The sequence below is a fragment of the Mus musculus genome, chromosome 7 (assembly GCF_000001635.26).
Source record: "Mus musculus strain C57BL/6J chromosome 7, GRCm38.p6 C57BL/6J".
NCBI lineage: Eukaryota > Metazoa > Chordata > Mammalia > Rodentia > Muridae > Mus > Mus musculus.
Window position 1 is genome coordinate 99,882,219 of NC_000073.6, and position 25,093 is coordinate 99,907,311.

Genomic DNA, 25,093 nt, shown 5'->3' on the forward strand with positions numbered 1-25,093 from the left:
CACACACACACACACACACACACACTGGACAGGCCTGACCACCTGTCTCAATCAACTGTACAGTGCTTATTCATGCTTATATACATACACACAGACCTACACATGTACGTATAGACAAATAGGCATATATATTTGGTGGAATGGATGGGGCAGAGGCCCATCAAGCCACACTTTATTTCTTTTCTCTGACCTTTTTATAGACAGAAGTTCTTAGAAAAGTACCTCACAGATAAATGTTGCACAAAAGGGGAATTACAGAAGGATGTTCATAGTAAATTCAAAATAGTGTTTCATTCTTTAAGCTCATTATAAGTCCAAAGCAACAGTTTCACATGGCCTTGCTTTATCATGGCTCACACCTGTGGTGTCATCCTTGGATCTGACCTAGAATTTTTTTTTAAAAGATTTATTATTTATTATATGTAAGTACACTGTAGCTGTCTTCAGACACTCCAGAAGAGGGAGTCAGATCTCGTTACGATGGTTGTGAGCCACCATGTGGTTGCTGGGATTTGAACTCTGGACCTTCAGAAAAGCAGTCGGGTGCTCTTACCTGCTGAGCCATCTCACCAGCCCCTAGAATTTTTCTTGATCACAGATTTGTTCCAAGTGTATTTCTCTTTGTAATGTAATTATGAATGCCCATTGTATTTCTTATTATGCAGCCTTTCCTTACTATTCTATGAGGAATGTACACATTCTATTCTTGAGTCTAACTTTATTATATCTTTCTGGTGAAACAACTAAAATTGTCTTTAAAATCTTTCTTCCTAAAATTACTTGAATCAAATGAGGAGTTCTATAAAATCATTAATTCATCCAAACAACATTAATTCATGAAAGTTCATCTTTATGTAGATCTGCAGGAAATTTGCTCAATAGGGTATGACAATGCCCAGGAATCCTTAGGCTGTATAATAGTGGCAAGAAAGGCATATTGGTTGCAAGAGGCAATCCTGAGATGAAGTCTTTTGGGACCTTGCCTCTCAGACCTTGCCCATCACATGCCAGAAGAAGAAGGAAAAGGAGAAGGAGGGGGAGGGGAGGGGGAAGAGAGGGGGAAGGGAGAGGAAAGGAAGAGGGGAGAGGGAGGGGAGGGGAGAGGGAGGGCAGGGAGAGGAAAGGAGGAGGGGAGAGGGAGGGGAGGGGGAGGAAGGGGGAGGGGAGGGGGAGGAAAGGCAGGGGAGGGGAGGAGGAGGAAAGGAGGAAGAAAAGAAGAGAAAAGAAAAGAAAAAAGAAAATGTGGGCCACTTCCAGGAAAGTCACCTACTAGCCTTGGCCTCTCCTAGATGGCTTCAGACAGGAAGCAAACAAACAAGATGTTGAAATGTGAACTTCTCATTGTCAATTGGGGTACACTATTCCTTTTTTAACTAATTTATTTTGAGACAGGGTTTCTCTGTGTAGTCCTGGCTGTCCTGAAACTCACTCCATAGACTAGGCTGGCTTCAACTCACTGAGATCTGGGATTAAACACACACACTAATATCCTGGTCTCATATTTTTTAAGTGTAAGAATCATTGGTAGCTCATTAGCCACGAAGGAGCATCAGGCTAGATTTGCTTGCTGGCCTTGGTTCACCAACTCTTGAGCTTGAATACCATTGAATCAGCTCAGTGTGGATAGGTGGAGAGTGAGGGCTAAGACTCGGTAGTGCTGTGTGAGCCTGAAGAGGTGGCTTAGGACACCTTGCAAAGGAGCTAAAACTATCTTATGGAATAGGAACCACCAAGTTTTAAGTTGGAGCATACTGTGGTCAGGGCCATGTGTCCAGCTGCTGTCTGAGGAATAGGTTGGCAGGAATGTGACAGACACAAAGGGGGGAGGTAAAATCATAGATCTTGGCCGTCCACATACAAGTATGAGACACAGGGATTTCCCCATGTTTGCCTGTGTTTTTTCCAGGCCTTGCCCCTCTTCTTGTTCCAGCCAAGTGAGAGAGATGGCTCTGCTCTGTGCACCTCAAGCCCTGTCTTTCCTCCCAGTGCTTGGAACCTTTCACGTCCTGGCCAGTCTCATCAAACCTCTCCTGTGTCACAAGCGTCCCTGATACCCAGACCCTTTGCTGTCCTCAGAACAAGCCAGCTACCTCCTGACTCCTGCCTCTTTAACAGTTTGGTCTGGGGATGGCTCACATGCTGCCTCTCTGTGAAGCCTGCGGAGACGCTCTGGCAGACCTGATTGTTATTTGTGGCTTGTGTGTGTGTAGACATCTATCTAGGCAGTATCACTTCTGTCTTTTACATTTTACTCATCTCTTGACTGTTTCATGTATGTATATAATGAACTTTAATCCTCTCCACTCCTAGTACCCTGTTTCCACCTCTTTCCTTTCCTGCCAAAACCCTTCTTCCCAAGACCCCCTCCTGCTTTTCTGACCTTTGTGTGGGAGACCCTCTGGGTTGCCTGCATGAGCATAGGTGGGAAGTTATTCACCAGAACATGGACAATGTATCACCACTGAAGAAAGTGACACCCTGCCCCTGCCACTATAGCTACCAGTGGTCTTTCAGAGACAGGCGGGGGCCCCATGAGCCTTTCCTTCTTCTCTGATTAGATGTTGATGAGCCCAGTCCTGTTCCAGTAACCATGACTACCGTGATGTCAGGAATGCACCATCCATGGCTCTCCAGAAGACAGTTTCACCTGCATTCCTCCACAACCTTTGTTTCTTAAAAATCTTTCCACCCCTCTTCTGTGATGGCTCCTGAGCCTTGCAGGAGGGGACGTGGCTGTCCCATTTAGGGCCGAGCACTACACAGTCACTTATTCTCTGCACTTGGATCAGTTGTGAGTCTCAGTATTAACCTCTGTCCACTTTAAAAGGTGCTTCTCTGATAAAGGCAGAGAGTCCAGCAGCATCCCTTCTTAGCGGACGGACATAGTTTGTGGCCAAAGAAAACTGGGACTTCCCAGAGGGCAAGAACAAAATAAGCCTTTAGTATGGAGGCAATGGATGAAGAAATGGTAGTGGTGATGATGATGGTGGTGGTGGTGGTGAAGAAAGAAAGAGGAGGAGGAAGAGGAAAAGGAGGAGGAAGAGGAAGAAGAGGACGAGGAAGAGGATGAGGAGGAGAGATGATGACAATGACTACACAGCAGAAGGGGGCAGCAGAAGAAGGGGGCAGCAGCAAATGATGGTGGGGTGACCATTTGGAGTCACTGTTTCCTTAAGCTAATTCATTTCAGTTCACTTTCATGCGTGTCTGTTTGTGCCAGGGCCTGTGCTCAGTTATACAGCTGCTGTGCTGCAGTGATATGATTCCTGACATCAAAGGGCTTACAATCCAACCCTCCACTGTGTGCCAGACAAAGTACACGGCACACTTGTTTCTTATACATCTCCAGATATCTCAAGATCCTGCAGACTTAGACAAATATCCTAGGATAGTTTAAATAAAGCAGATAAAGCCAGGGGAGGGGGATAGTCCACCTGGCCAAGATTTGGGGAATATTTTCTAAGGCAGCTTTGAGATGGCCTTTTGGGGCTGGGATTCCAGTGCTCAGAGAGGGGCATTGTTCTAGTGGAAACATGCAGAGAGTGACTGGCGGGACAGGCAGGGAGGAGGGAGGAGTCTGGGAAAAGATGCACAGTGGCAGCTAGGACAAAGAGAAGTGAGCCTGACTCCAACAGGCTGTGAATGCCAAACCCAAGAAGCTATCCTGTGGGTGAGGGGGACCTGGAAGTGAGGAGGGAAGGGGGCAGAGCCAACTCCCCCCTCCAGTTTGGGCATCATTGTCATACATTGTTTCTGTTATCCCATCTTTTGTTTTGCATGGTAGTTCTTGGACCTTTCCTTCAACAGCCTGACTGAGGAGGCCATCTGTGATCTGGGGATTCTGCCACATCTCCGTGTGCTGCTCCTCACAGGCAATGGGCTCACCTCTCTGCCACCTAACATGGCTGTCAAAGAACAGTAAGTTCTACATCTTTGAGTTTGTCCCGTGTGTCCCCCCAGGACATGTCTGGGTCCTGACATCAGAGGAATAGCTCAGAGCAGCTCTTCTGGGGAGTTCTGGAAAGACGGGCTTTGATTGCCCAGTGCGAGAATGTTGCCTACTTATCCTCCCAGGAAATCTCTCCAATGGATGCTTTCCTGTGTGTTCACCTGATGGTCAGAGAAGAGAGGAAGTGGCCTAGGAGCTGGGCCTTGGAAAATGAGCGACCTGTGTGAGAAGCCCTGCCTCTAGAGTCAAAAACACTTGATCCAAATCTCGGTTTAAGGGAGATTGGAGCTGGGCATGATGGGGCAGGCTTTTCATCCCAGTCCTCAGGAGACTGAAGCAGGTCAGTCTCTGTGAGTTGTAGCCAGTCTGGTCTACCTAGCAACTTCTAGCTAGCCAAGGCTACATAGTAATACCTGTCTCAAAACATATGCCCCCATACACATGGACACATGTACCCATACACAAACATATACATGTACATACATGTGCATGCATATACACATACACACACACATTTGCAAAGCCATTTTCCCTGCCTCTGATCTTTTGTAGGAAATGGGTATTGCTTTTGCTAGCTGCTCCTTCTGTGCCAGCTCCTTAAGTTTACTTGCTGGTCTCTAAATAACCTTTGTACATTTCTGCTCTGCATCTTTGTTGAGGCCATTTCTTCTGCCAGAGTGTACTGACTTTCTTTTCTGAATAATAACACACATGTGTTTACTGTGTGCTAGGTACTGTTCTTCACACTCTAATTCTCCTGACAATTTTATGAGCTAGGTGATTATCATTCTGTTTTCCAGATGAGGGAACTGAGGTAGAGACAAGTTAAATAACTTCCCCAAATTTAGAAAACTGGCTTCTTACAGAGCCAGATTTGGATCAAGTGTTTTTTGACTCTAGGCAGAACTTACAGTCATCATGGTGGCTTCTCACACAGGTTGATCATTTCCAAGGCCCAGCTCCTAGTCCACTAACTCTTGTCTCTGTCAGGTGAACTGCATGTTTCCCTGGTTTGTTGAGACCTAGGCCACCTAAACGTGTATCTCTATAGAAGGTGGGTAGATGGCCGGTACATCTGGCCCCTCCACGTGGGTCAGGAGTACAAGTACACACACACACACACACACACACACACACACACACACACACACACACACAGGCCCAGAAATGAGAAGCAGAAATGTCATTATTATTCCACTATCAGACATCACTGTGAGAAGGCACTTCCACTTCCCTCTGCTAATCCCTAGGTCCTTAATGAGAATGCTAATGAGAAAGCCAGCCTCATATTGACTGCTGATTTATGTGATATCCCCACTGTAAGTCAGGGTCCCCATTTCCCCAATTCTACATATCTGGTATGAGTCATAAAAGCTATTTCATCAGAGGATTCTGGGCAGATGGTAGGATAGGAAGCACTTCAAATCTGTGTCCTCACCTAGCAACAAGTGCATTGGCAGAATCTGTCTTAGGAGACCATAGGGGGACTTTGGAACCTGCTGAAGACATATCTTCCAAAGGAAGATGGCTCAGTCATCAAACTGCTGATAATTTCAGCTCTTTTCTCAGTAGCTAGACCCCTCCTGCCATTCCCAGTCTCATGGTAATAATCACACATATAACTATGAACAGCTTGCAGTCCCCAGAGTGGGCAGAAATGTCCCTGTTCTCCAAGTGTCAAGGATCTGTCCTGTGACTACTGACTGCAACTTCTGATTATGAAGCTCAGAGAGGTAGTCAATCATCCATTGTTGCCCCACACACTGCTTAAGCCACTCCCACTTCTGTTGGAGAAACCTCAAGACTGATAGTGTTTCTTCATCTCCCTCAAGAGTTCTCCCCCCTCTTTAGGAGCCAGACAAAGTATAGGACATTCAAGAGCAGTAGTGTATGTGGAAGAAATTAGGAACTCACCATGAATGTCCAGAGAAAGGCACATGGTCCAAAATGATCTGAGAAGACCTGATGATGATGCCTCAGAACAATCCTTGTCATGAAGATAGCCTATAAAAATTATAAAATAACCCAACCTCAGGAAACCTTGATGACAAAGGAGGCTGCTAACGTGATAAAGACCTACCACCCTAACAGATCCCAACATTCAGTTTTCCACTAAAAATTCCAAGCTGTAGAACAATCTGAAGGAAGATCTTCTAGAGAGGAAAAAAACCTCTGCAGTGGTGAAGAGGCCAAGACAGCTAACGGAAGACAAGGGGCGAGTCCAGAGAATGACACACCCGCACAATATTAATAGCAAAGAGAGGGAAACTGAAAAGAAAACAAAAATTCTACAACTAAAAGTTACTGAGGTGAAGAGGTCATTGGAGAAATTCAAAGACAGGTTAGAGCAGGCTGAAGAAAGGATTGGTGGTCTTAGAGGTAAGACAGTAAATTTACCAAGTCTGAGAAATAAAAGTATCGACATCTATAAAGCATGAGGAATCTGAAGATCTACTGCCAGCACATCTGTCTCCGTACTACGGACGCCCTGGAAGAAGAGAGGCAAGCTGGAGAGGGGGAAGGAGAGGAAGGAAGGGAGAGGCAAGAGGAGGTGGAAAGGGGACAAGGGGATGGGAGGGAAGGGAGGAGGGAGGGAGAGATTATTTGAAGAAATAGTGACTCCAAACTTCCCAAGTTTATGTGAATCTAAACACCCACAAAGCTCAGTGGACACAGACACACCACAGTCAGTGTCGAAGATAGAGAGGAATTTGAAACCAGTACAAGAGGGAGTCCCAGTAAGATTATCAGCCTTCAGTAAGATGGCAGCCAGAAGGCAGAAGTCTACATATTCAGAGTGCTAAAGAAAAAAAACAAAAACAAAAACCTGTCAACCAAGAGTCCTGTGTCCAGCAGAGCTGTGGTTCAGGGCCTGGAGACATTGCTGAGTGCATATTATTCTTCCAGAGAACCCAGCCTGGATTCCTAGTACGCACGTCTGGAAGCTTACAATGGCCTGTGATTCCAGCTCCAAGGACCCGGAGTGTACCTGCATTCACATGTACACACACACACACACACACACACACACACACACACACACACACGCTCACTCACACTATTAAAAATAAAACTGTCTTTCTATGGTAAGGGAGAAATTAAGCCATTCCAAGATAAGCAGAAGCAAAATGAACTCATTACCTCTAGACGTGCTCTGTAGGAAGTGTTAGGGCAGGATGTGGCCAGAGACTGGTATGAAAGAACCCTAGACGGTAACCTAGAAACAAAGACTATACAGTATGTGCCCAGACTGTACTAGACTATACTAGACTGCGCAGAAAAAATGATGATACAATCTTTGTATATTTAGGTCAATACACAGTCGCCACGGTATCATTGTAATACTATTGCAGATCCAGCTGTAGAACACTGTGGCAGAGAAGGTGAATCTGTGTCCCAAACCGTGTAGGATCACTTTAATAGACACAGTGCTCCTTTTGAAAGGAAGAGATGCATCGCAGCCAGTCCCTCGCTCCAGGAAACAGTGCCCTTTGCAGCAGGCACAGCAGTGACCTCTGCTGTTGGCAGATGATGCACAGCTGTGCTTTGATGAGGGGGAAGTGCAGAGTCTTCCTCCCTGCTGTGAGACCAGTTGGCCACCTGACATTCATGGAATTAGGTCTCCTTGTCCATCTGGTCACTGAGATTGCTGCAGTGTATATATATATCCACAGAGGACATATCAACAGAGGACAGGACGAGCCTTCACACCCCACCTATTCTGGAAGTTCATTCAAAGATCACTCCAAACCACCCTGCTAGCAGTTCCCTCTCCCTCCCCCTCCTCCCTCTCCCTCTCCCTCTCCCTCTCCCTCTCCCTCCTTTCCTCTTTCTTTCTTACAAGTCTTTTATTATTCACCCACTGGTCAGGAAAGATCTGTACTTCTGACTCTCCAAGCAAGCAAACAGATAGTCAAGTGAGTTGTTCCAAGCTTTACTGCTGTGTAGAGCCATACCATATACAAAATAATTTGCAAGTACAGTAGAGGCGTCCCTGGGCTCCTGGTCCTGAGGCTTTAGCTGTGGGCTGATGGAGAGACAGTGGCACAGCTGGAATAGGCCCCACAGGAATCTAAGCCATGCGTTCCAGACTTCCTGGGAACTGACCTTAAATTTAAGATGCTTTCCCCAGAACAAATCCTGCAAGATCTCACTTATACATGAAATCTAGAACAGATGACTCAGCTGAGCATTTAGCTCAGTTGGTAAAGTCCATGCCTAGTGTGCACAGAGCCCTGGCCTCAACCCACCCACCCCTACCCAGCATAAACTCGGTGTGGTGGCACACAGCTGCAGTCCTAGCCTCCAGGAAGTGGAGGCAAGAGGATTGGGTGTTCAAAGATGTGTTGTGCATCTGAGGCCAGCTGGGGTACATAGGATCCTATTTCCAAAAGTAGGGCAGGGAGTGGCTCCGTGGGTAAACACTGGGGTGTGCTTGTCCACCCACCTGTGACTCTTAAATCCTAGGGTAGGGATAGAGTCAGACAGAGTCCAGGGCCAGCCTGCCTGCTCAAACCTCTGGGTTCAGTGAGAGACCCTATCTCACAAAAATAGTAGAGAATGATAGAGGAAGACCCTGGCATTGACCTCTCTTCCCCCATACACTGATGCACACAGTTGCACTGACATGGCCACACATACACATATACCATAGCCACCCCCATACACAGGTATGATCACACATACACATACACCATAGCCACCCCCCCACACAGACATGATCACGCATACACCATAGCTACCTCCATATGCAGAATTTTTTAAAGTTTATCTCATAAATGCTGAGAGTAGAATAAAATGAAGCTGGAGAAAGTTGGGAATGGAGCATGAGGAGAGGGGAATCAATAAGCACTAAGCTACCAGTATATAGAGAATGAGTTCTCAAATTCTGCTGTCCACTAGGGTAAGTTATATTGTACAGATAACAAGTATATGCTATGTTTTTAAAAGAAGAAAATAATTAGAAGGAAATATTTGGACTATTTTATCATGAAATGGTATATATTTGAGAAAATGGATGTGCTGGTGCAGGTATGAATATGATGCAATGTATATCTTACCAAAGCATCACACCACACTCCATCATGTATACATTTTAAATGTGTGGTAGTGCACCCCTTTAATCCCAGCACTCAGGAGGAGGAGGCAGAGGTAAAGTCAGGCAGATCTCTATGAGTTTGAGGCCAGCCTGGTCTACAAGTTCCAGCATAGCTAAGGCTACACAGAGAAACCCTGGAGGGGGAGAGAGAGGGAGAGAGGGAGAGAGGGAGAGAGGGAGAGAGAGAGAGAGAGAGAGAGAGAGAGAGAGAGAGAGAGAGAGAGAGAGAGAGAGAGAGAGAGAGAGATTATTTTCAAAAGCATATTCCTGCCACTTGATGGGGCCATTCTGTCAGACATCTGGTTCATAAGTGACTCACATCACATGGCCATTTTGTGTCCCGTGTGCCAGTCTCTGCCAGCACACAGTAGTGAGCCAAAACTGAACTTCAAAAAGAGAATACTGATCAGAATAAGGGCATTACTTTGTTCTTAATGATCTCCACTATTTCTGTCTACAAAGGGCTCTATTTATAGCATAACCTTGTCAGTCATACATCATCCAAAACAGAACATATTTAAGAGAGAACAAAAGAACAATTGTTTGAGAAAATGGAGAATCTCAGGCTTCCCTTAAAAACAGGAAGTGCGGTAACTCTGTCCGTGTGACACGTCTGATGCTATGGACCTTTTGCACCCAGTGTGCTTGCTGAGTGGGTCATACAGAAGAGCAGTTCTCACTACATTCTCAGCCTGCTGCAGAGCCTTGTCTTGACCACTGGCGGTCTCAGGGAATAGTCAGTCAATGGTTTGAACGGCACGAACGCTTAACTTATAATTTTCTTAGCAACAGGTGGTACAAAGTACAAGAGATATAGCTCAAATGCTCCAGGTACCTGAACACAAGGTGACAGTCCCCAGAATTCTTCTGTGTTTTACCTCCTACCTGTGACCCATTCGAACCTTACTAATCCATAGCAGTGGTGGGAGTGGGGGAGGGGTGGGAGTGGTAACTTTTCTTGTCACCAACTCCAGTCAGCATGTTGTTTTCTGTGGGACATCAAAACAATTCATCCTGACGGATCAATGGTGACAGGGCTTGACGTTAATATGGCCCTGGAGGAAGAGGACACAGGTACACTGTTGTCCCCATCACACTAAGACAAACCATTTCTGGAAGTTCCTGTTAGCTGATAAGGAGAAGGAACCTTTTTCAGGGCCTCAGATAGATTCCCAGTGCCTAGAGCTCTGCTGATTCAACACAGGAAGATTTCACATCTGCAACAGCAGCTGGAGGTGGAGTCATCGGGATGTTAAAGATGGAACAATCTACAGTCATTCTTCAAGACCTGACATCTGCACAAGGACACTTTGCAGGCAGGCCATGTGCTCCATGATCCTCCTCTTCCCAGCTGGCAGTGCTCGCTCTGTGGTGACCTCAAGATGCCAGTGGTATTTTCAGTTTACTGTTAGGGAAGGAAATTTCTTAGAGCTTCAAGGTGGCATTTTTCCATAGTAACAGTCCACCAGGTTGTTATTGAGTAAACATTGTGGGTGTTCTGTTAGTCAGTCAGTGTGTCTCATTCACACTGTGGGGGGGGGGGGAACTACAAGTGGGCTGAATTTCTAGTCTTCTCTGGCCTCCGTGACCCCCACACTGAATGGTAGCCCCCATACCTTCCACAGGCTCAAAGACTTACACGAGTCTGCAGGTATTGTCTGATGGTTTGTATAAGTCTGGTTTAACACTGTGTGGTGCTGCTTACTACAGTGTGGGAAATGTTTTGTATGGGTGTTGCTCAGCATGGTAGCTACAGAGTCATAGTAAGTACTCAAAATTAGCTAATATGAGGCAAGAACGTGCTTTTCTATTATATTGAAGCCCAATTCTAGTTGAAATGCAAATATGGAACCCAAATGAGATGTTCCAATTCTCTCTTTGAACAACTTAAATTACTTTTTTCTTGTCAGATTCATGTAGATAACCAGAGTCTCTACATGAATAATTCTAAACCTTCCTAATTCAATTATAGTAACTAAAATTATTAGAAATTATTTCTAGTACACACTGCCTTTTACAGTTTAGTCCCTCAATGTCCTAACCTAGAACCATGGGCATTTTATTGGGCTTCCATTCTGTGGCATGCTGTGGGCCTAGGGTTTGGGACCCTCCACTGGCACTACTAACAAACTGTCTGGTCAGTTTCTCAGCCTGCCTGTCACCTCTACAGTGGGCAGACAGCTCTAGGGTCTCCTCATTGAACTCAGCCCCCGTAACTCTTCACAGCTTATTTCAGGCACCTTAAAGTAGATTGTTTTAAAGTATGTATATTGCATGGATTCTCTTTTCTATGCCAAAGGAAGTTGGCCCATGTTACTTGTCTTCAACCCAATAAACCCTTCCAATTATCTGGCCAGGTGCCCAGGAGCACTCACTGTGGCTCCCAGGAGCACTCACTGTGGCTCCCAGGAGCACTCCCTATGGCTATTTTCTGATTATTCTAATGACATGGATTTGAGATACAGCTTTGAGAATGCTCCATCCCTGTTCACTCCGAGACAGCTTTCCTGGTTGTGAGATGAGAGGGGGCTCTGTCTGGCTCACACTCTCCTGAGGGTGGCCATCCCTTTAGCATCTCCGCTTCTCGATGGCGTGCTCTATGCTTTGATTCTCCAGACTGTTCAGCCATAATTCAATTCCATCAGGATCAGCAAATGCCCTTGAGGCTGCCCAGCTCCCTCCATTCAGACCCCTCTTCGGGATTTACAGTCTGTATACTGCTTCCTCATGGCCTTCACATCTCTTGCTGGTTTTTGAATGATGCATCTTTTTTTCTTTTTGCTCATTATTCAGCAGTCTGGGTCTTTTCAGTGGGAAGCCTTGCTGCCTAGAGGAAAGCAAGTCCCTGCCATTGCTTCCTTCTGTGTGAGTCAGCTCTGTGTCTCTGGGACAGAATACCTCAAAGAGACAAGTACGAGAAAGAAGAATTCATTTTGGCTCACGCTTTTCAAGGCTTGACCCATGGTCACTGTCTCCCTAGTTCCTGGCTGTGGCCAGGCAGACTATCTGACGGAGGGTGCCTTAGGGCACATGTAGTGGTTAGAACACACAGACAGAACATGGAATGGGAACTAGGGACAAAGGAGACCCTGTTCTTAGCAGTGACCTAATGTTTTTGCAACAAGGTTTCATGTCCTGGAGTTTCTGTGACTACACCATAAAGCCATCGGCTGGCACCAAGCATTTAGCACATGATCCTTGGTGGGCATTTTAGGCCCAAGTAGAAACTTGTTGCCCTGTATATAAGAACTGCAGAGTCCACTCGCTCCTGTCTGCACCAGGATGACAGCTGAAATCATTGTGCTCTGAGAACTGCAAGGCTCTTGGCATAAAGTATAAGAAATGGCCTTTTACTGTATGACAGAGATGCTCCGCACCAGAAGTCAGGGCCAAGCCCAGCAGGCGCAGGCATCAGGCTTCATGAGCTAGAGCTCCAGGCTGCTTATGCTCAGCCCTGGCTTCTGCTAAGAAGAAGCATGCGTTTCTGTGGCTGAATCCAGCCACTAGTGTGTGTGCGTGCTCAGCTTCTAAGACATTTACCTACCCTATTCTTAAAAATAGTAATCCATTTCCAGGCAGGGGGCAATGCACATGACATTTCTCGCATGAAGAGCTGGAAACCTCAGCTTCTCCGCCTCTGGTAAACTGCCACTTTAAAGAGTTCATCTGCTGAGACTGTGGAGAAAGCTCTACAGTAGAGACATAGCTGCAGTGGGCTTCTGCTAGGTCCCATGCCACACACGCACACACACATGCACACACACACATTCACGTACCCTGCTTTCTTTATAACTATGGGTTCTTTAGATTGCTTTATTATGGGAGTGTGCCCGCCCTGGCATGTGTGGCGGTCCAACTTGTGCAAGTTGGTTCTCTCCTCATATTTGTGGGTTCCAGGATTGAAAAACAGGTTGTCAGGATTGGCAACAGGAGCCTTTGCCTGCTGAGCCATCTTGCTAGTCCCTGTCCCCCTTTCAACACCTATTTTATGGACAGGAAAAAACAAAACAAAAACAAAAACAACCTTTTGCTATGTTTTCACTAGGGCAGACTTTAAGAATGTGAGGTAGGATTACTGTCACAGAAACAAACGGAGCCCCTTCACCATGGTGATGCTTAATGGGGGTCTCTGAAGGCTTGGCTCCTGTCGTGGAGTAGAACAAAGAGCTGCTGTGTGCCTTCCCACTTATTCTGTCAAGTAGAGATTCAAAATTCATTGAGCAGAAGTTGTCTCTCTAGGGAAAGGAAAGGCCCCTGTTACTAAAGGCCCCTGTCCCCTCTGCTGCCAGTGCCCCTTATGAAACCACATAAGCCCTGCCTGCCCTTGTTCAGTCAGAACATGGTAATATCCATAGAAGGCTGTCAGTTTTACAGTAAGCCCAAAAGGGGAGAATTCATTATAAGAACCCCAGGAATCTCACAACTGTATCTTAAACAGGATCTATGTTAAGACTGTAGGTCCAAGGACTGGATAGCAGCCCAAAATTCTCTCTCAACTTTATACCCACCTGTCTCTGTAACTCTACCGGAGTATCTTCACAGCTGGGCCACATGCATGTGTGTGTGTGTGTGTGTGTGTGTGTGTGTGTGTGTGTGTGTGTGTGTGCACATGCGCATGCGCGCGCCCCCCACTATAGGAGGCATGGCTGCCCAGAGCTACAGAGCCAGGAGTTATTTCTTCTACTGCTTTCCTTTTTTGCAGAGTTAAGAGCATGGCAGAATCCCTCTCGTCATTCTTTATTAATTCACTGAAGCATTGCCTTTCCTGAGCCCCACCCCCACCCCTGCTTCAGGTATAGCAGTTGCCTTATCATGGCAGCATTTCTTGCCTCCTCCATGAGACTGGAAATGCCTGGAGAGGAGGGCAGTGCCCCCCTTTCTCCCAGTACCTGGCAACATAAACACCTGCTAAGGAAATTCTGGAGGGAATGAACGGCTGGACCCCTCCCAAGAGCCACCTGTGAAATGGTCATGACTTAAGGATCCCAGTGCCTTCATTTTTCATTAGTTCTAAGAATTTTGTACAGGACATTTGGCTGTATTCACTCCCTCCTCCTCTTTCTCCTCCTTTCCCTCCTCTTCCTCTTTCTCCTCCCTCTCCTCTTCTTCCTCTTCCTCCTCCTTCTGATCCACCCCAATTTTGCACTTGCTTTTGAACCTTTGCCAAGCTCTCTCTAGACCAGGTTTCTCTATCTCCTCACCCTGTAATCCACAAGGGACTTAAAGATGTGACCAGAAGAGGAGGCCGGTGATGGGAAGAGAAGGCCAGTGGTGGGAAGAGGAGGCCAGTGGTGGGAAGGGTCTGGGCTTGTGGATCGGACAGAGGCTAAGCTCTAGTTTATTCTCTGCCTCGTGGTAGCTATGAGACTTTCAACGAGTTGCTGAGCTTCCTGATTGGAAACCAGGTAGACAGTACCTCTCCCACTGACATCCTCCAAGGACATGTGTGAAGTCCCTTATCACAGCAGGAATGATGTAGGCTTAGGAGAAATGTTGGTTGTCTTACCTCTTGCCTGTGTGCTTGTAGCTCACTCATGGGCTCCATGTTTGTGTGTGTCACAGGTGTCTCTATTCTGTGTGGATGGAGTGGGATATGCAGGGAGAGGTGAGACTGTGATCTGAGCCATCTGCCCACAGATCTTTAGGACAAGCTAGGCCTCATCCCCCTGGAGACAGGAGGTCAGATTAACTGTCACACCTAAACTGCTACCACTCCCTGATGTCCCAGCCTCTTGAATCCCTCTCTCAGGTGTTTTTGCAATTCCCCAAGGAAACCTCGAAAGCACAGCCATGGTCCAAGCCAAGAGTATATCGTTCCCATGGTTACCAATCCTCAGGCTAAGTAACAACAGGTACCCAGCAATCTGCCTTTGGCCAGAGTTGTACAGTGTACCATTTTGTTGCACAATTCTACAATTTGGTCTTGCTTCATCCACCCTGGAGGCGACCATCAGCACAGCCAATGGCCCTACAATCCCATCCCTGCCCTGTGTCAGTGAAGCTTTCTCCATGCGGCAGCCTGTGTGCACAAGCAGGGCTTGGAGAAGGGGTCAGTGGGCAGGAATTATGCCTGCTCCTCATCTCTATGTGGACCTCTGGTGGGCACTAGGGAAGTTTCGAAGCCAGTTAATCCTCCTGGTCAGCTTCCTATCTTCCCTTCTTCCTGGGGATAGTGGCTCTCATTCTCTTCCCCCCGCTCAGTACCCAAGATCTCTGTGCCCACAGGGAGGCATCCATGACATCACTGACAAGCAAGAAGTACATCCTGAGGTTCCCAGCGCTGGAGACCCTGATGCTGGATGACAACAAACTGTCCAATCCCAGCTGCTTTGCCAGTCTGGCTGGGCTCAGGAGGTATTGTCACAGCCTTCCTCATCACTGTCCCCAACCCCAGTGGGGCTCACACCCGAGGGCTGCATTCAGGCTACATGGCACGGGGTGAAGTCCCAGCTCCACCATGTAACTCTGCTTTGTAGCCTTGGGCAAGTCAGTTCTCTCTCTGGGCAACATCAGTAAGGCTAGATCTGTCAGGAGTAGGATTAGCTCTTGTCCAGGATAGATTCCTGATTCTGAAACCAAGACACCCACACACACACAACCCCCAACAACTACACAGAAACAACTGCCCATACACAACACCCCCCACATAACCCCACCATATAACCCACACATACCCCACACAATACAACCACCCCACACACAACCCCTTCACACAACCCCACCACATACAATCCACATACACCCCACACAACCCCCTCACATACAACTGCCCCCACAACCTCACAGATAACTTTAGCTTTCAAGTTGTGCATATGTGACAAAAATCCCTAGAATATTTTCTTTGAATTTGGCTACTACTTAATGGCTACTGCTTTGTGCCTACTGTTTATATTGTCTCATGTCGTCTTCACCAGAGTCTTCACCAGAATTAATAATCATTACCCCCTTTATGAGGTAGGAGCATTGACCCCCAGAGAAAGAAAGTTCCCCCAACTCAAGGTCACACAACAGGTGTCCATGGCCAAGCCCAAATCCATGTGTGTCTCCCAGCTTGCTCAGCAATAGCCCAGGGTAACACCACTGCTGTGATTCTAAATTTACTTTCCTTAATTGAAGACTGAAGAAGTTGAGCCTGGACCAAAACAAGATTGTCCGGATCCCGTACTTACAACAGATTCAGCTCCGTGATGGGTCGGGGGACTGGGTCACAGAGGGACCAAATCCCCAGAAAGAGCTGCAGCCCCAGATGTGGATATTTGAGACACCTGATGAGCAACCAAATTATACCGTACTGCCCATGAAGAAGGACGTTGACCGCACAGGTGAGCTATGGCCCTTGCTCCACTGTGGAGTAAGCTGCTGGGGGTTGATCATGAGAGTGATTCTTCCGAAACAGCCTGTCAGGTAAGAGGCTTGCACACTCCAAGTAAAAGTGAATAACTTGTTTTAATTCCATATACTAAGAAAGAAGTCAGGAGAGTCTGTGGTGTATCCATGTCCTCAAGGGCTTCCGGTCTTTCCATCTTCCTGGGCACTATTAGTCTGCTTCCTGTCAGGTTCTCAGGATGGCCCCACAGTTCCAAGAGTCACATCCACATGGCAGACCCCCGAGGCAGAAAGGAAAGACATGAACACATCTTAAACCCAAGCCGGTAACAGAGGATCACATCTCTGGGTTGGACATATTCTGTTCAGGTCCCATTAAGGTGGTTATGTTAGTGTATCTGCCAGCTATTTGTCTACAGTTTAAATTGGGGAAAATGACGTATGGCAGGTGAAGTACAGACATCATGTGCAGAGCTTGAGGTTTTATCTACACTCTTTATATACACGCCTTACATTACAATCCAGAACATTCCCAGTGGGACCCTCCCAGCAAATACCTCTAAGAATAACCACCTTTGCCCAACTTGACCCACGTGCACAGGACTGTGCATGGACTTCGTGCCCAGTTTTTTTCACCCAGTGTTATGTCAATATTACCCCATAGAGCTTTTCCCCTGCTCTTATTTATGCCATATATATATATATATATATAATCACAATTTATTTCCTTTTTGCTGAGAGACCTGGTTATATCTCGTTTGGGGCTGTGAGCTGCTGTGAGCATCCTCTTACCACTCAGCGGGAACATGCCCTTGTTTCCTTGGGGAGTGTGCCTAGGAGAAGACTTGCTTGTTACACATGTTGTTACGCATCCGTGACACTGCAAATGTTTCCCAGCATGGCTCCTACTCTGACATGTGAGTCCCAGGGACTCCATAGCCTCACAGCTGCTTGAGTTGGATATGTAGGGGCAGGGCATCGTGGTTTCATCTTCCAACTCTCAAGTGGCCAGTGATGTCAAGTTCTGTATGTGTGTTGGTCAGTTTGATGTTCCTTTGGGAAATACTCATATTGGAATGTGTACTTTTTTCTTGATTTATTGGTTTTTTAATAATCCTGGACACAAATCCTTTATAAATGTTACAAAAAAATCTGTGTAGTTTGTTTTTCCCCTGACTTGTTTCTGTAGCAGGGGTATCTGGCTAGATGTGAGCTTGGTCTGCCATTGGCCTGCCCACTTCAATGGTCCTCTATAAAGACTTTTATAGAAATTCTCTTTTCCTTTTTTTAATTATACCATTACATAAGGCTGTTTTCATGCAAATGTATTTTTTTAGCATACTAGCCCATACCCTGCTGTGCTCCCAAGCTGAAGTGACAGCAGGAGTGAGTGCCACAGTAACTAGGCCTAGCCACTTATCCTAGCCTTGCTGCTTGCTAGTGAGCCTCTTCAGGAGAGAGAGCTGCAGTGCCCGACAACTTCTGCACCACTAAAGGCCTGCATTTGATTGGAAGTGTACTGAATATCTAGGTCAAGGTGGAAATAATGTCCTTATGATATGTTTTCCAGAATAGTCAAAGAACACACCCTATCAGTTTTCAGGTCTTTTAACATTTTATGTGTGTGTTCTGTCCATATGTATGTCTGTGCACCAAGTGTATGCCATGCTTGAAGAGGCCAGAAGAGGGGATAGGCTCTCCTGGGAGTGGAGTTAAAGAAGATTGTGAGCTGCCAAGTGTGTGCTGGAAATTGAAATCAGGTCCTTTGGAAGAGTAGCTGGTCCTCTTAGCCACTGAGCCACCTCTCCAGCCTGATGGTCAAGTCCTTTAGCTCCTCGCAGGAGGCTCTGTTGCTTCCAAGGCTGAGAGCATGCACATGTCATCAGATGTGTCCCCAGGCTTTGATCTCTTTATGCGAGCAGTCATCAGTGGTGCCGATTTTGATACTCCAGTCCCGTTCATTTGTTGCTGGTACACTGACATGTTGAACTCATATCCATAGCAGTCCCAAGTTCATTTCTTGCCTCCGGTCACTTTCAGGCTCTTTTGAATTCATCTGTGTTCATGGTGGCAGCATCTATATATGATGATGTTTTAGCTCCTCTTTTCCAGCTGTAAGAGCTCTTAGCACCTTTTTATTGCTGTATTGTATGACCACAACAGTATGGTGGTTTGTTTGTTTCAAGACAGGCTTTCTCTGAAACTCACTCTGTAGGCCAAGCTGGCCTCCAACTCAGAAACCTACCTGTCTCTGCCTCCCAGGTGCTGGGATTGAAGGCGTGTGCCACCACTGCCAGAATGGTGTTGAAAGCAGTGACGGTGGGAAATTTCCTGTGAAACCTTGAAAGAAGTGTTCAATATCCAAAAGTATATTAGCTGTATATATTTTTGTAGATGCCTTAAATGTGAAGAAGTTCACAGGCATTCCTAGTTTTCTGAGTTTTTCCTTCTGGGAATTGGTGTTGCCTTTTATTGGATGCTTTTGAAATTGGGCTGATAGTTACAGATTGATTTTTTTTGGAGGTGGGAAAGTGATTTTTTTTTCTTGAGATAGGGTCTTACCATGTAACTCTGGGTGGCCTGGAACTTAGAGATCTGCCTGCCTCCGCCTCTGACCCCCCAGTACTGGGATTAAAGCCATGCCCCACCAACCCACACATCCTTTATTTGAAGGGGTTGGTGAAATGAGAGAGCCTCGGATAGACATCTCAGTGCCGAGTCAGGCTTGCATTACCAGGACAAGACCCTGACCCTTGGCCATGCAATTGAATTTACTGACATTCTGAGGAGGGTTTTTGCAGTGTCCAGCAGGTGACTGGTGTAATGTCCTCTGTTAAGATGCTCCTGTGAGGACTGGTGATAAAGGCTGTGCTTGCCTCATACAGTGAGTTCAGAGTGTGCAGTGTGTACCTCTCTTCTGTTTCCTAGGAAAGCTGGATACTGTTTTCAGTTTTTAAGTGTTGTGAGACAATGTTGTGAAGCCGTTGGGGCCTGGACACACACACACACACACACACACACACCAAGAGGTTGGAATCCAGGAAAATTAGAATCTTGCAGGAAGGGCCTCGTGGACTCTAGATCTGAGACTTAGACATGAGGAAGAGCTGCTGCTGTCTGTGCTCAGCTGGCCTTGTGGAGCTGACCCAGATCTTTGAAGGGAGGACCCACCAAGCGGGTCAGAATTAGGCTGCTTTGTGAATGTGGAAAATAATGCCAACTGAATTTACATGCTAAGCAAGGTGAAGCTTCCATTCTGCCATTCCTAGGAATCACAGCAGCTGCAGAAGCTCTGGGACACAGACCAGAGCAAGGGAGCCCCTCCCTCCCTGCTGTCAAAGACCTCCTCCCACCAGGCACCTCCTTGCCGGAGCCTAAGGTGGCTCATTCCCTGGCAGACTGGTAGTGTGCTGCATGACCCTTCCCTGGTCCCTGCTAGATTGCCAGCTAGGAGAGCTGTTCAGGGCAAGTGTTGTCTCACCTACTGTCCTCTACTGTTTATTGTCATGTGACCTTTCTCACCCTGTCAGGAATGTCAGGTAAGGCAGAGTGCTGCCTGCACAGGGTGTATCCCCACAGATGGCCTGCCTTGGTCCTTAGGTGACACGCAGCAGTCAATTGGCTCATCTCAGTCCCATCACCTCAGGATGAGCTCTTCTGCAGCCTCCTCCCTAGCCCAACTGTTCTCACCGACTTCACCAACTAACACATTGTGTTTCCAGACATTCAACATGTCTTCACCTCCTCCTCAGACGGGTGTCTTTCCTGTTCATCGCTCTCTTATGAGACAGCTGGTTAGCTTTCTTCTCCATGCAGGCTCCCCAGTAGCACTGGGGCTAGAAAGAGCTCACACATTGCAAAGTTAAGATGAAGGCCCACGTGACAGAAACACTGAGTGAGCAGAAGAGCAGAGTGAGCTGAGGTGGGAGAAGAGGGGAGGAGGAGGGAGGGGACCAACCATGCAGGCACCCAGCAGCCTGGCTAAGGACTTGGGTTTCCTCCCAGTCTAATCCTTTTCTGGGTTAGTACTGGACCTGTTGTGGAGGCACCCAGAAGACACAGTGGGGGTCACAAGGTCCTCACCACCTTCCTTCCGTCTCTTTTTCTGTTTCAGAGGTTGTGTTCTCCTCTTACCCTGGATTTTCAACCTCAGAGGTAGGAGGACCTGCTACTTCACATCTGTGTTTGTCTGTTATGCTACTAGGACAAGCGCTGTAACCCCTGAGCGACATTCCCGGCCACATCTGGATTACTTATAATACCGGATATAGTGTTAATTCTTGTAAAGAACTGTACTGTGCTAGTTAGAGAATAATGACAAGAGCCCTAGATGGTAACAAACAAAACTGAATAAGCCACAGGAGACATTTTTTTAGGTCACTCTAAGTGAACAAGTTTTTGCTGAGCACCCACTGTGAGTCAGTCGTATGCTGATGTGGGTGGGGTGGGGGAACTGAACAGCTTCTGACCTCATCAGCCCACAGCCTTGCCCCCATGCCTCCAGACACTGCTCAGCTTAGTGTAATGGCTGCAGCTACCTCAGGTGATATAACAGGGACTGCCACTGGGACAGACTCACAGAGCTCTCTCACAAAGGCCTCAAAAAGCAGACAAGTTCCTGCTGGGCGCAGTGCCGTACAGATCAGAGCCTCAGTGTCAAAGCTGTACTGTTTGATTTTGGCAGCATAGAAGACTGGTTTTTGTCTAGGGCAGAGCTCACTAGCCAAGTTCATGGGGACGGATACATGTAAACTAAATATAGACGCATCCACTTGCACCAAGATGTGCATTTCTACAGCTAGCCAAACCGGAGCCTTGAGGCATATAGCACAGCACAGTAAGCCGCCTCCTCACAGATATAACCGTGTGAGAAACCGAGCCGGTTAACCTCTGCTGCAGAGCAACAAACTCTGACTCGAGTTCAGCTGGTCACTTTCCAGAATTCTTTGAGCTAGCAAGGTAGGTCTGCTAGGTTTGCCACCATGGCAAGCCAGCTGGGAGCTGAGCCTCAAAGGATATGGCAGACCCTGGCCTCTCCCTTGTCATCTTCATTCTGGTCTTAACAACAGAACAGAGTCAGGTCTCAAGAGAGCAATAAAGAAGCAGAAGAGAGAAATACAGATGTGGTACCTCGGCCACATTCTCTTGTCAAAGGAGCAGAAGGGGCAGGATGATTGCAGCACTGTGCTGACACTAACCACCCAGTGTGAGGTTGAGTTTACGTATATGTAAACATGTATATGTGTATATATGTATTAGATACATACACACATACACACACACATATGGTGTCCTAAGAAAATTGGCCACACCATAGGTGCTAGTCATGAAGGAGGAGAAGAAAACGGTAAGCTATTCATACTATGGCCAACTAGCTATAAATTTGGGAGTCCCCACAAGCCCCCTACCTTGTTCGATAATTTACTAGAACTCAAGGGATCTCAAGAAAGGGCCCTGCTCAGACAACTACAGTCACATTATAACAGACCAAAAAATGAGGTCAGAAAAATGAGATGGCTTGTAAGGTGAGATCAGCTAGGTCCCACTGGCAAAGCTTGTGTGCACCCTGCCCCCATTCCCCCATGCCCCCTACCCCCATTCCCCCATACCCCCATACCCCCTCCCCTCGTACTCCCATGGAACCTGGCATCCACCTTCCTCACACATTAGAACTCACCAACCAGGGAGTTTGCCTGATCCTCAAAGCAACTTTTGTTAGTCTTCTTAGATGCATGTTTGAGCTCAGAGCCCCCACCCTCAAACTGTGTCTGACAGCTCCCATCCCGATTCTGTTAGCAGAATGGAAATGTGGTTTAAGTAACCCTGGCTAACAGGCAGCCCAAGGAATCCTGGCTAACAGACAGCTCATCACTTAATCCCAGGGCTTTAGAAGCTCAACATGAAGATCTGGGGCAGATAAGGTACCATATGCCTTCACTGTAAGGCAGCCAGTCTAGTTTTAGAAGTGTAGAGATTGCAGCTGCTCCTTTGAGTTGGCCAGTGCCAGTGTCACATTGCAAAAGGATATTCATAGTGGGTGGAGGGGCCTGTGGCCAGTGCTGTACCTTGGAAATCAATGGCAGTTGACAGGAACGTTGGTGCTTATAGATCAGTATCTGAGAATCTGGAAGGTGAATGTAACAGTCAGATGCATGTCCTTCTGCTGGGGGACCAGTCATGCTCCCAGCTGGTGTACTCTGAGCCAGACTGTCTTGATTTTCCTGGTCTGTGCTCTGCTCTGGCTTGCCCATTTCTGTTTGCCTAGTCTTGCTCCAGTTCTCACCCTGGAGGGTTCAAACAGGCCAGGCTCTTGCCAATCGTTTCCTCCAATCAACCCAGGAGATAAGTGGTAGTTAAGGAAGAACATAATTATGCAGCGAAATCACACTGAGAAGAAACAGGGGGACTGGAAGCTAGCTTTGTCCTTGGGCTGCAGATAAGAGCCCAGGGCTATGTAGGGGAAGTACTAAAATTGTGGCAGGGCCACAAACACACATAGTCGATTACTCTTGCTCCATCTCTGCAGCTCATTGTTTCAGATCTGGTTGTAGAGGTTCTGTGGACTCTCAGGAAAGTATTGCTTGATGAGGACGTTTGCTTCAGTCATGAGAGGATTGCTCCCACCTGGGTGGCCTCCACTACAATTATGGAATAATTGTTCCTACCTCTGTTCCCATAGTGGGGGTGATCTGCCCTCAGATATGTCTCTAGAATCATAAAAACACCTTAGTTACTTTTATCTTTGTGCCTTCTGCCCTGAAGGATGATGGGAGATGGGAGGTGAGTTTAGGGATAATCTTCTGTGACTGGCTTTTAGATGATTCTCTTGTGTGTGGAGTTGAGTAGGGATATGACCCTAAGTTCAAGGTTGCACAGGAGAGAGCTATAGGCCCCCTCAGGGATCATTGTCACAGGGAGTTGAAAATTGGGGGAGGCTGCTGTGTGCTGTCATTCTACCTACCCAGCTTTGTCAGGGGGCAGTGGGTGACCATCTACATTTCCATACAGTATCACTCACCTACCTGACACTGACCTGTCTCATGTCATGTCCTGGCTTCACAAGCTGACTCAGGAAGACATAAAATGTTTGGCTCCAAGTAGTTGCTCATCACATGCTCATCTGTCACACAAGGGATAGTAGAACGATGGGGTCAAGATCATACAGCAGTTAGTGCCACTAGGGACATTTGGTTCATCTTAGCCCATTATCTACCCTCATCATGTCCTTTGGCTCCTTGTAATTCATGGAACACAAGTGATCTGAGTTTGGCATGGTTAATCCGTCAGTTCCCTTTTCCTGCTTGATCTCATGTTGGCCCGAGGCACTCCAGGCTGTAGGGGAGCCAGGTACTACAGGGGATCCAGATGAACCATCCAATTATCAGGCTGAGCCTGCCTCAGGTCGGTCAGGACTTAGCTGTTCCACCCTGAATGACAACTTGGGTTCCTCTCTCAGCCCGATCCTGCCCTCCCACTTCTGGTCTTCATCAGTGTAAGACCTCCTCTACCTCCTGGAGGAGATTTCAGCTGATGCACAGAAGGGGCAGCCAGAGCTAAGGTGTGGAGGGCTGGAGCTGGAGGAAGGGTAGAGCCTCTGTCTGCAGCACTCCTATAGTATTCTGTGTCCCCAGAGAACTTGAGATTGGAACTTTGGATGCTGGAGTATTAGCTCACATGACCTCAGAGAACATGGAGTCAGAATTATGGCCTTTATGACCTTAGAGGTCTCTTTGGCCACATTCTCTACAGAGGCCTTTCACCATACCCAATAGGAAGGGCGCTGGCTGCTGCCAGCCTTAACTTTTTTTTTTTTTTTTTAAATCATTGTGACACTGACTCTGGCTTTTTTTCCTCTGAAGACAGCCAAGGTATGCTCACTTCCTCCCATGTTTGAGATTCTTCCTGTGAAGTCACTGAAAGCAAGGAACCAGACACTGGCCCCGCCTTTCCCAGAGCTGAGATATCTTAGCCTGGCCTACAACAAGGTAACTGCTTTGCTGTTTCTGTGGGGCACAGATGGGAGGAAGGGGCTGTGAACCATTCTGACCTGAAACCCAGCCTTTTCTTCCCCCTAATGCACGTGTGTGGCCCTGGTTCTCAAGGTGGCCAAGGTTGTCACTTGTCACACACTAGTCTCCATGCTAGACACTGGGTGCACAGGTACACAAAGAAAGACCTCGAGTCTGGTGCTGTATCATACTTGCTTAGCTACTGAAACCCAGGGTTGGTGGCATGGCCCTATGATCCCATCCCTGGGGAGGCAGTGGCAAGAAGATCAGTGATGAATTTGAGGTTAGCCTGGGCTGGAAGCACTGTGTAAAAGAAAGGAAAAGAGTTGGTCTTTCAGAGATTGTCAGCTATGGAGACTGACACTGGATAGGCAACCACACCATATGCACGCTTGGTGTTATGAAAGAGATACACAGCATTGTGAAGTAGAGGGTGATGCTCATTCTGACCTCATGTTTGGCCAAGGAAATGATGTAGCGTCTAAGATTAGATCTGAATCATTGACTTTAGGCAAGCAAAGGAGGGTTGGAAGACACAGTAGACTGAAAAGTCCATGTGTCTCCCTTTAGCTGTTTCCCTCTAGCTAGTATCCATGTCTTGTTTGGCTTTCTATAGACTCTCTGTTATTTGTTTGTTTATTTTTTTGCTGCTAGAGAACAAACCCAAGTTGTTATGCATGCTAAGAATGTGTTCACCTACTGAGCTACATC

At 47.1% G+C, this 25,093-nt stretch overlaps 1 protein-coding gene and 1 long non-coding RNA gene across 5 annotated transcripts in view; one reads left to right on the forward strand and one right to left on the reverse strand.

Moving 5' to 3' along the window:
- Gm38405 overlaps positions 1-24,156 on the reverse strand; it is a 33,115-nt gene extending 8,959 nt beyond the window's left edge. Inside the window, exons 1-4 of the long non-coding RNA XR_003946657.1 lie at positions 23,882-24,156; positions 23,407-23,493; positions 22,051-22,497; positions 5,864-5,953 (exon numbers count right to left, since the gene is read on the reverse strand). This is a non-coding gene — a long non-coding RNA (predicted gene, 38405). The remainder of the gene's footprint in view (positions 1-5,863; positions 5,954-22,050; positions 22,498-23,406; positions 23,494-23,881) is intronic.
- The window catches only part of Xrra1 (X-ray radiation resistance associated 1), a 58,607-nt gene that overhangs the window by 23,001 nt on the left and 10,513 nt on the right, over positions 1-25,093 (forward strand). For 3 of the 4 annotated variants that reach the window (NM_001164258.1, XM_006508007.3, XM_017322345.2), the window contains 5 exons: positions 3,785-3,918; positions 15,273-15,401; positions 16,164-16,369; positions 20,488-20,528; positions 24,233-24,358. In NM_001164258.1, coding sequence (NP_001157730.1) covers positions 3,785-3,918; positions 15,273-15,401; positions 16,164-16,369; positions 20,488-20,528; positions 24,233-24,358 — 636 coding nt within the window. Of the gene's footprint in view, positions 1-3,784; positions 3,919-15,272; positions 15,402-16,163; positions 16,370-20,487; positions 20,529-23,732; positions 23,775-24,232; positions 24,359-25,093 lie in introns of those variants that run through there. The other variant, XM_017322346.1, reaches the window with a different exon arrangement.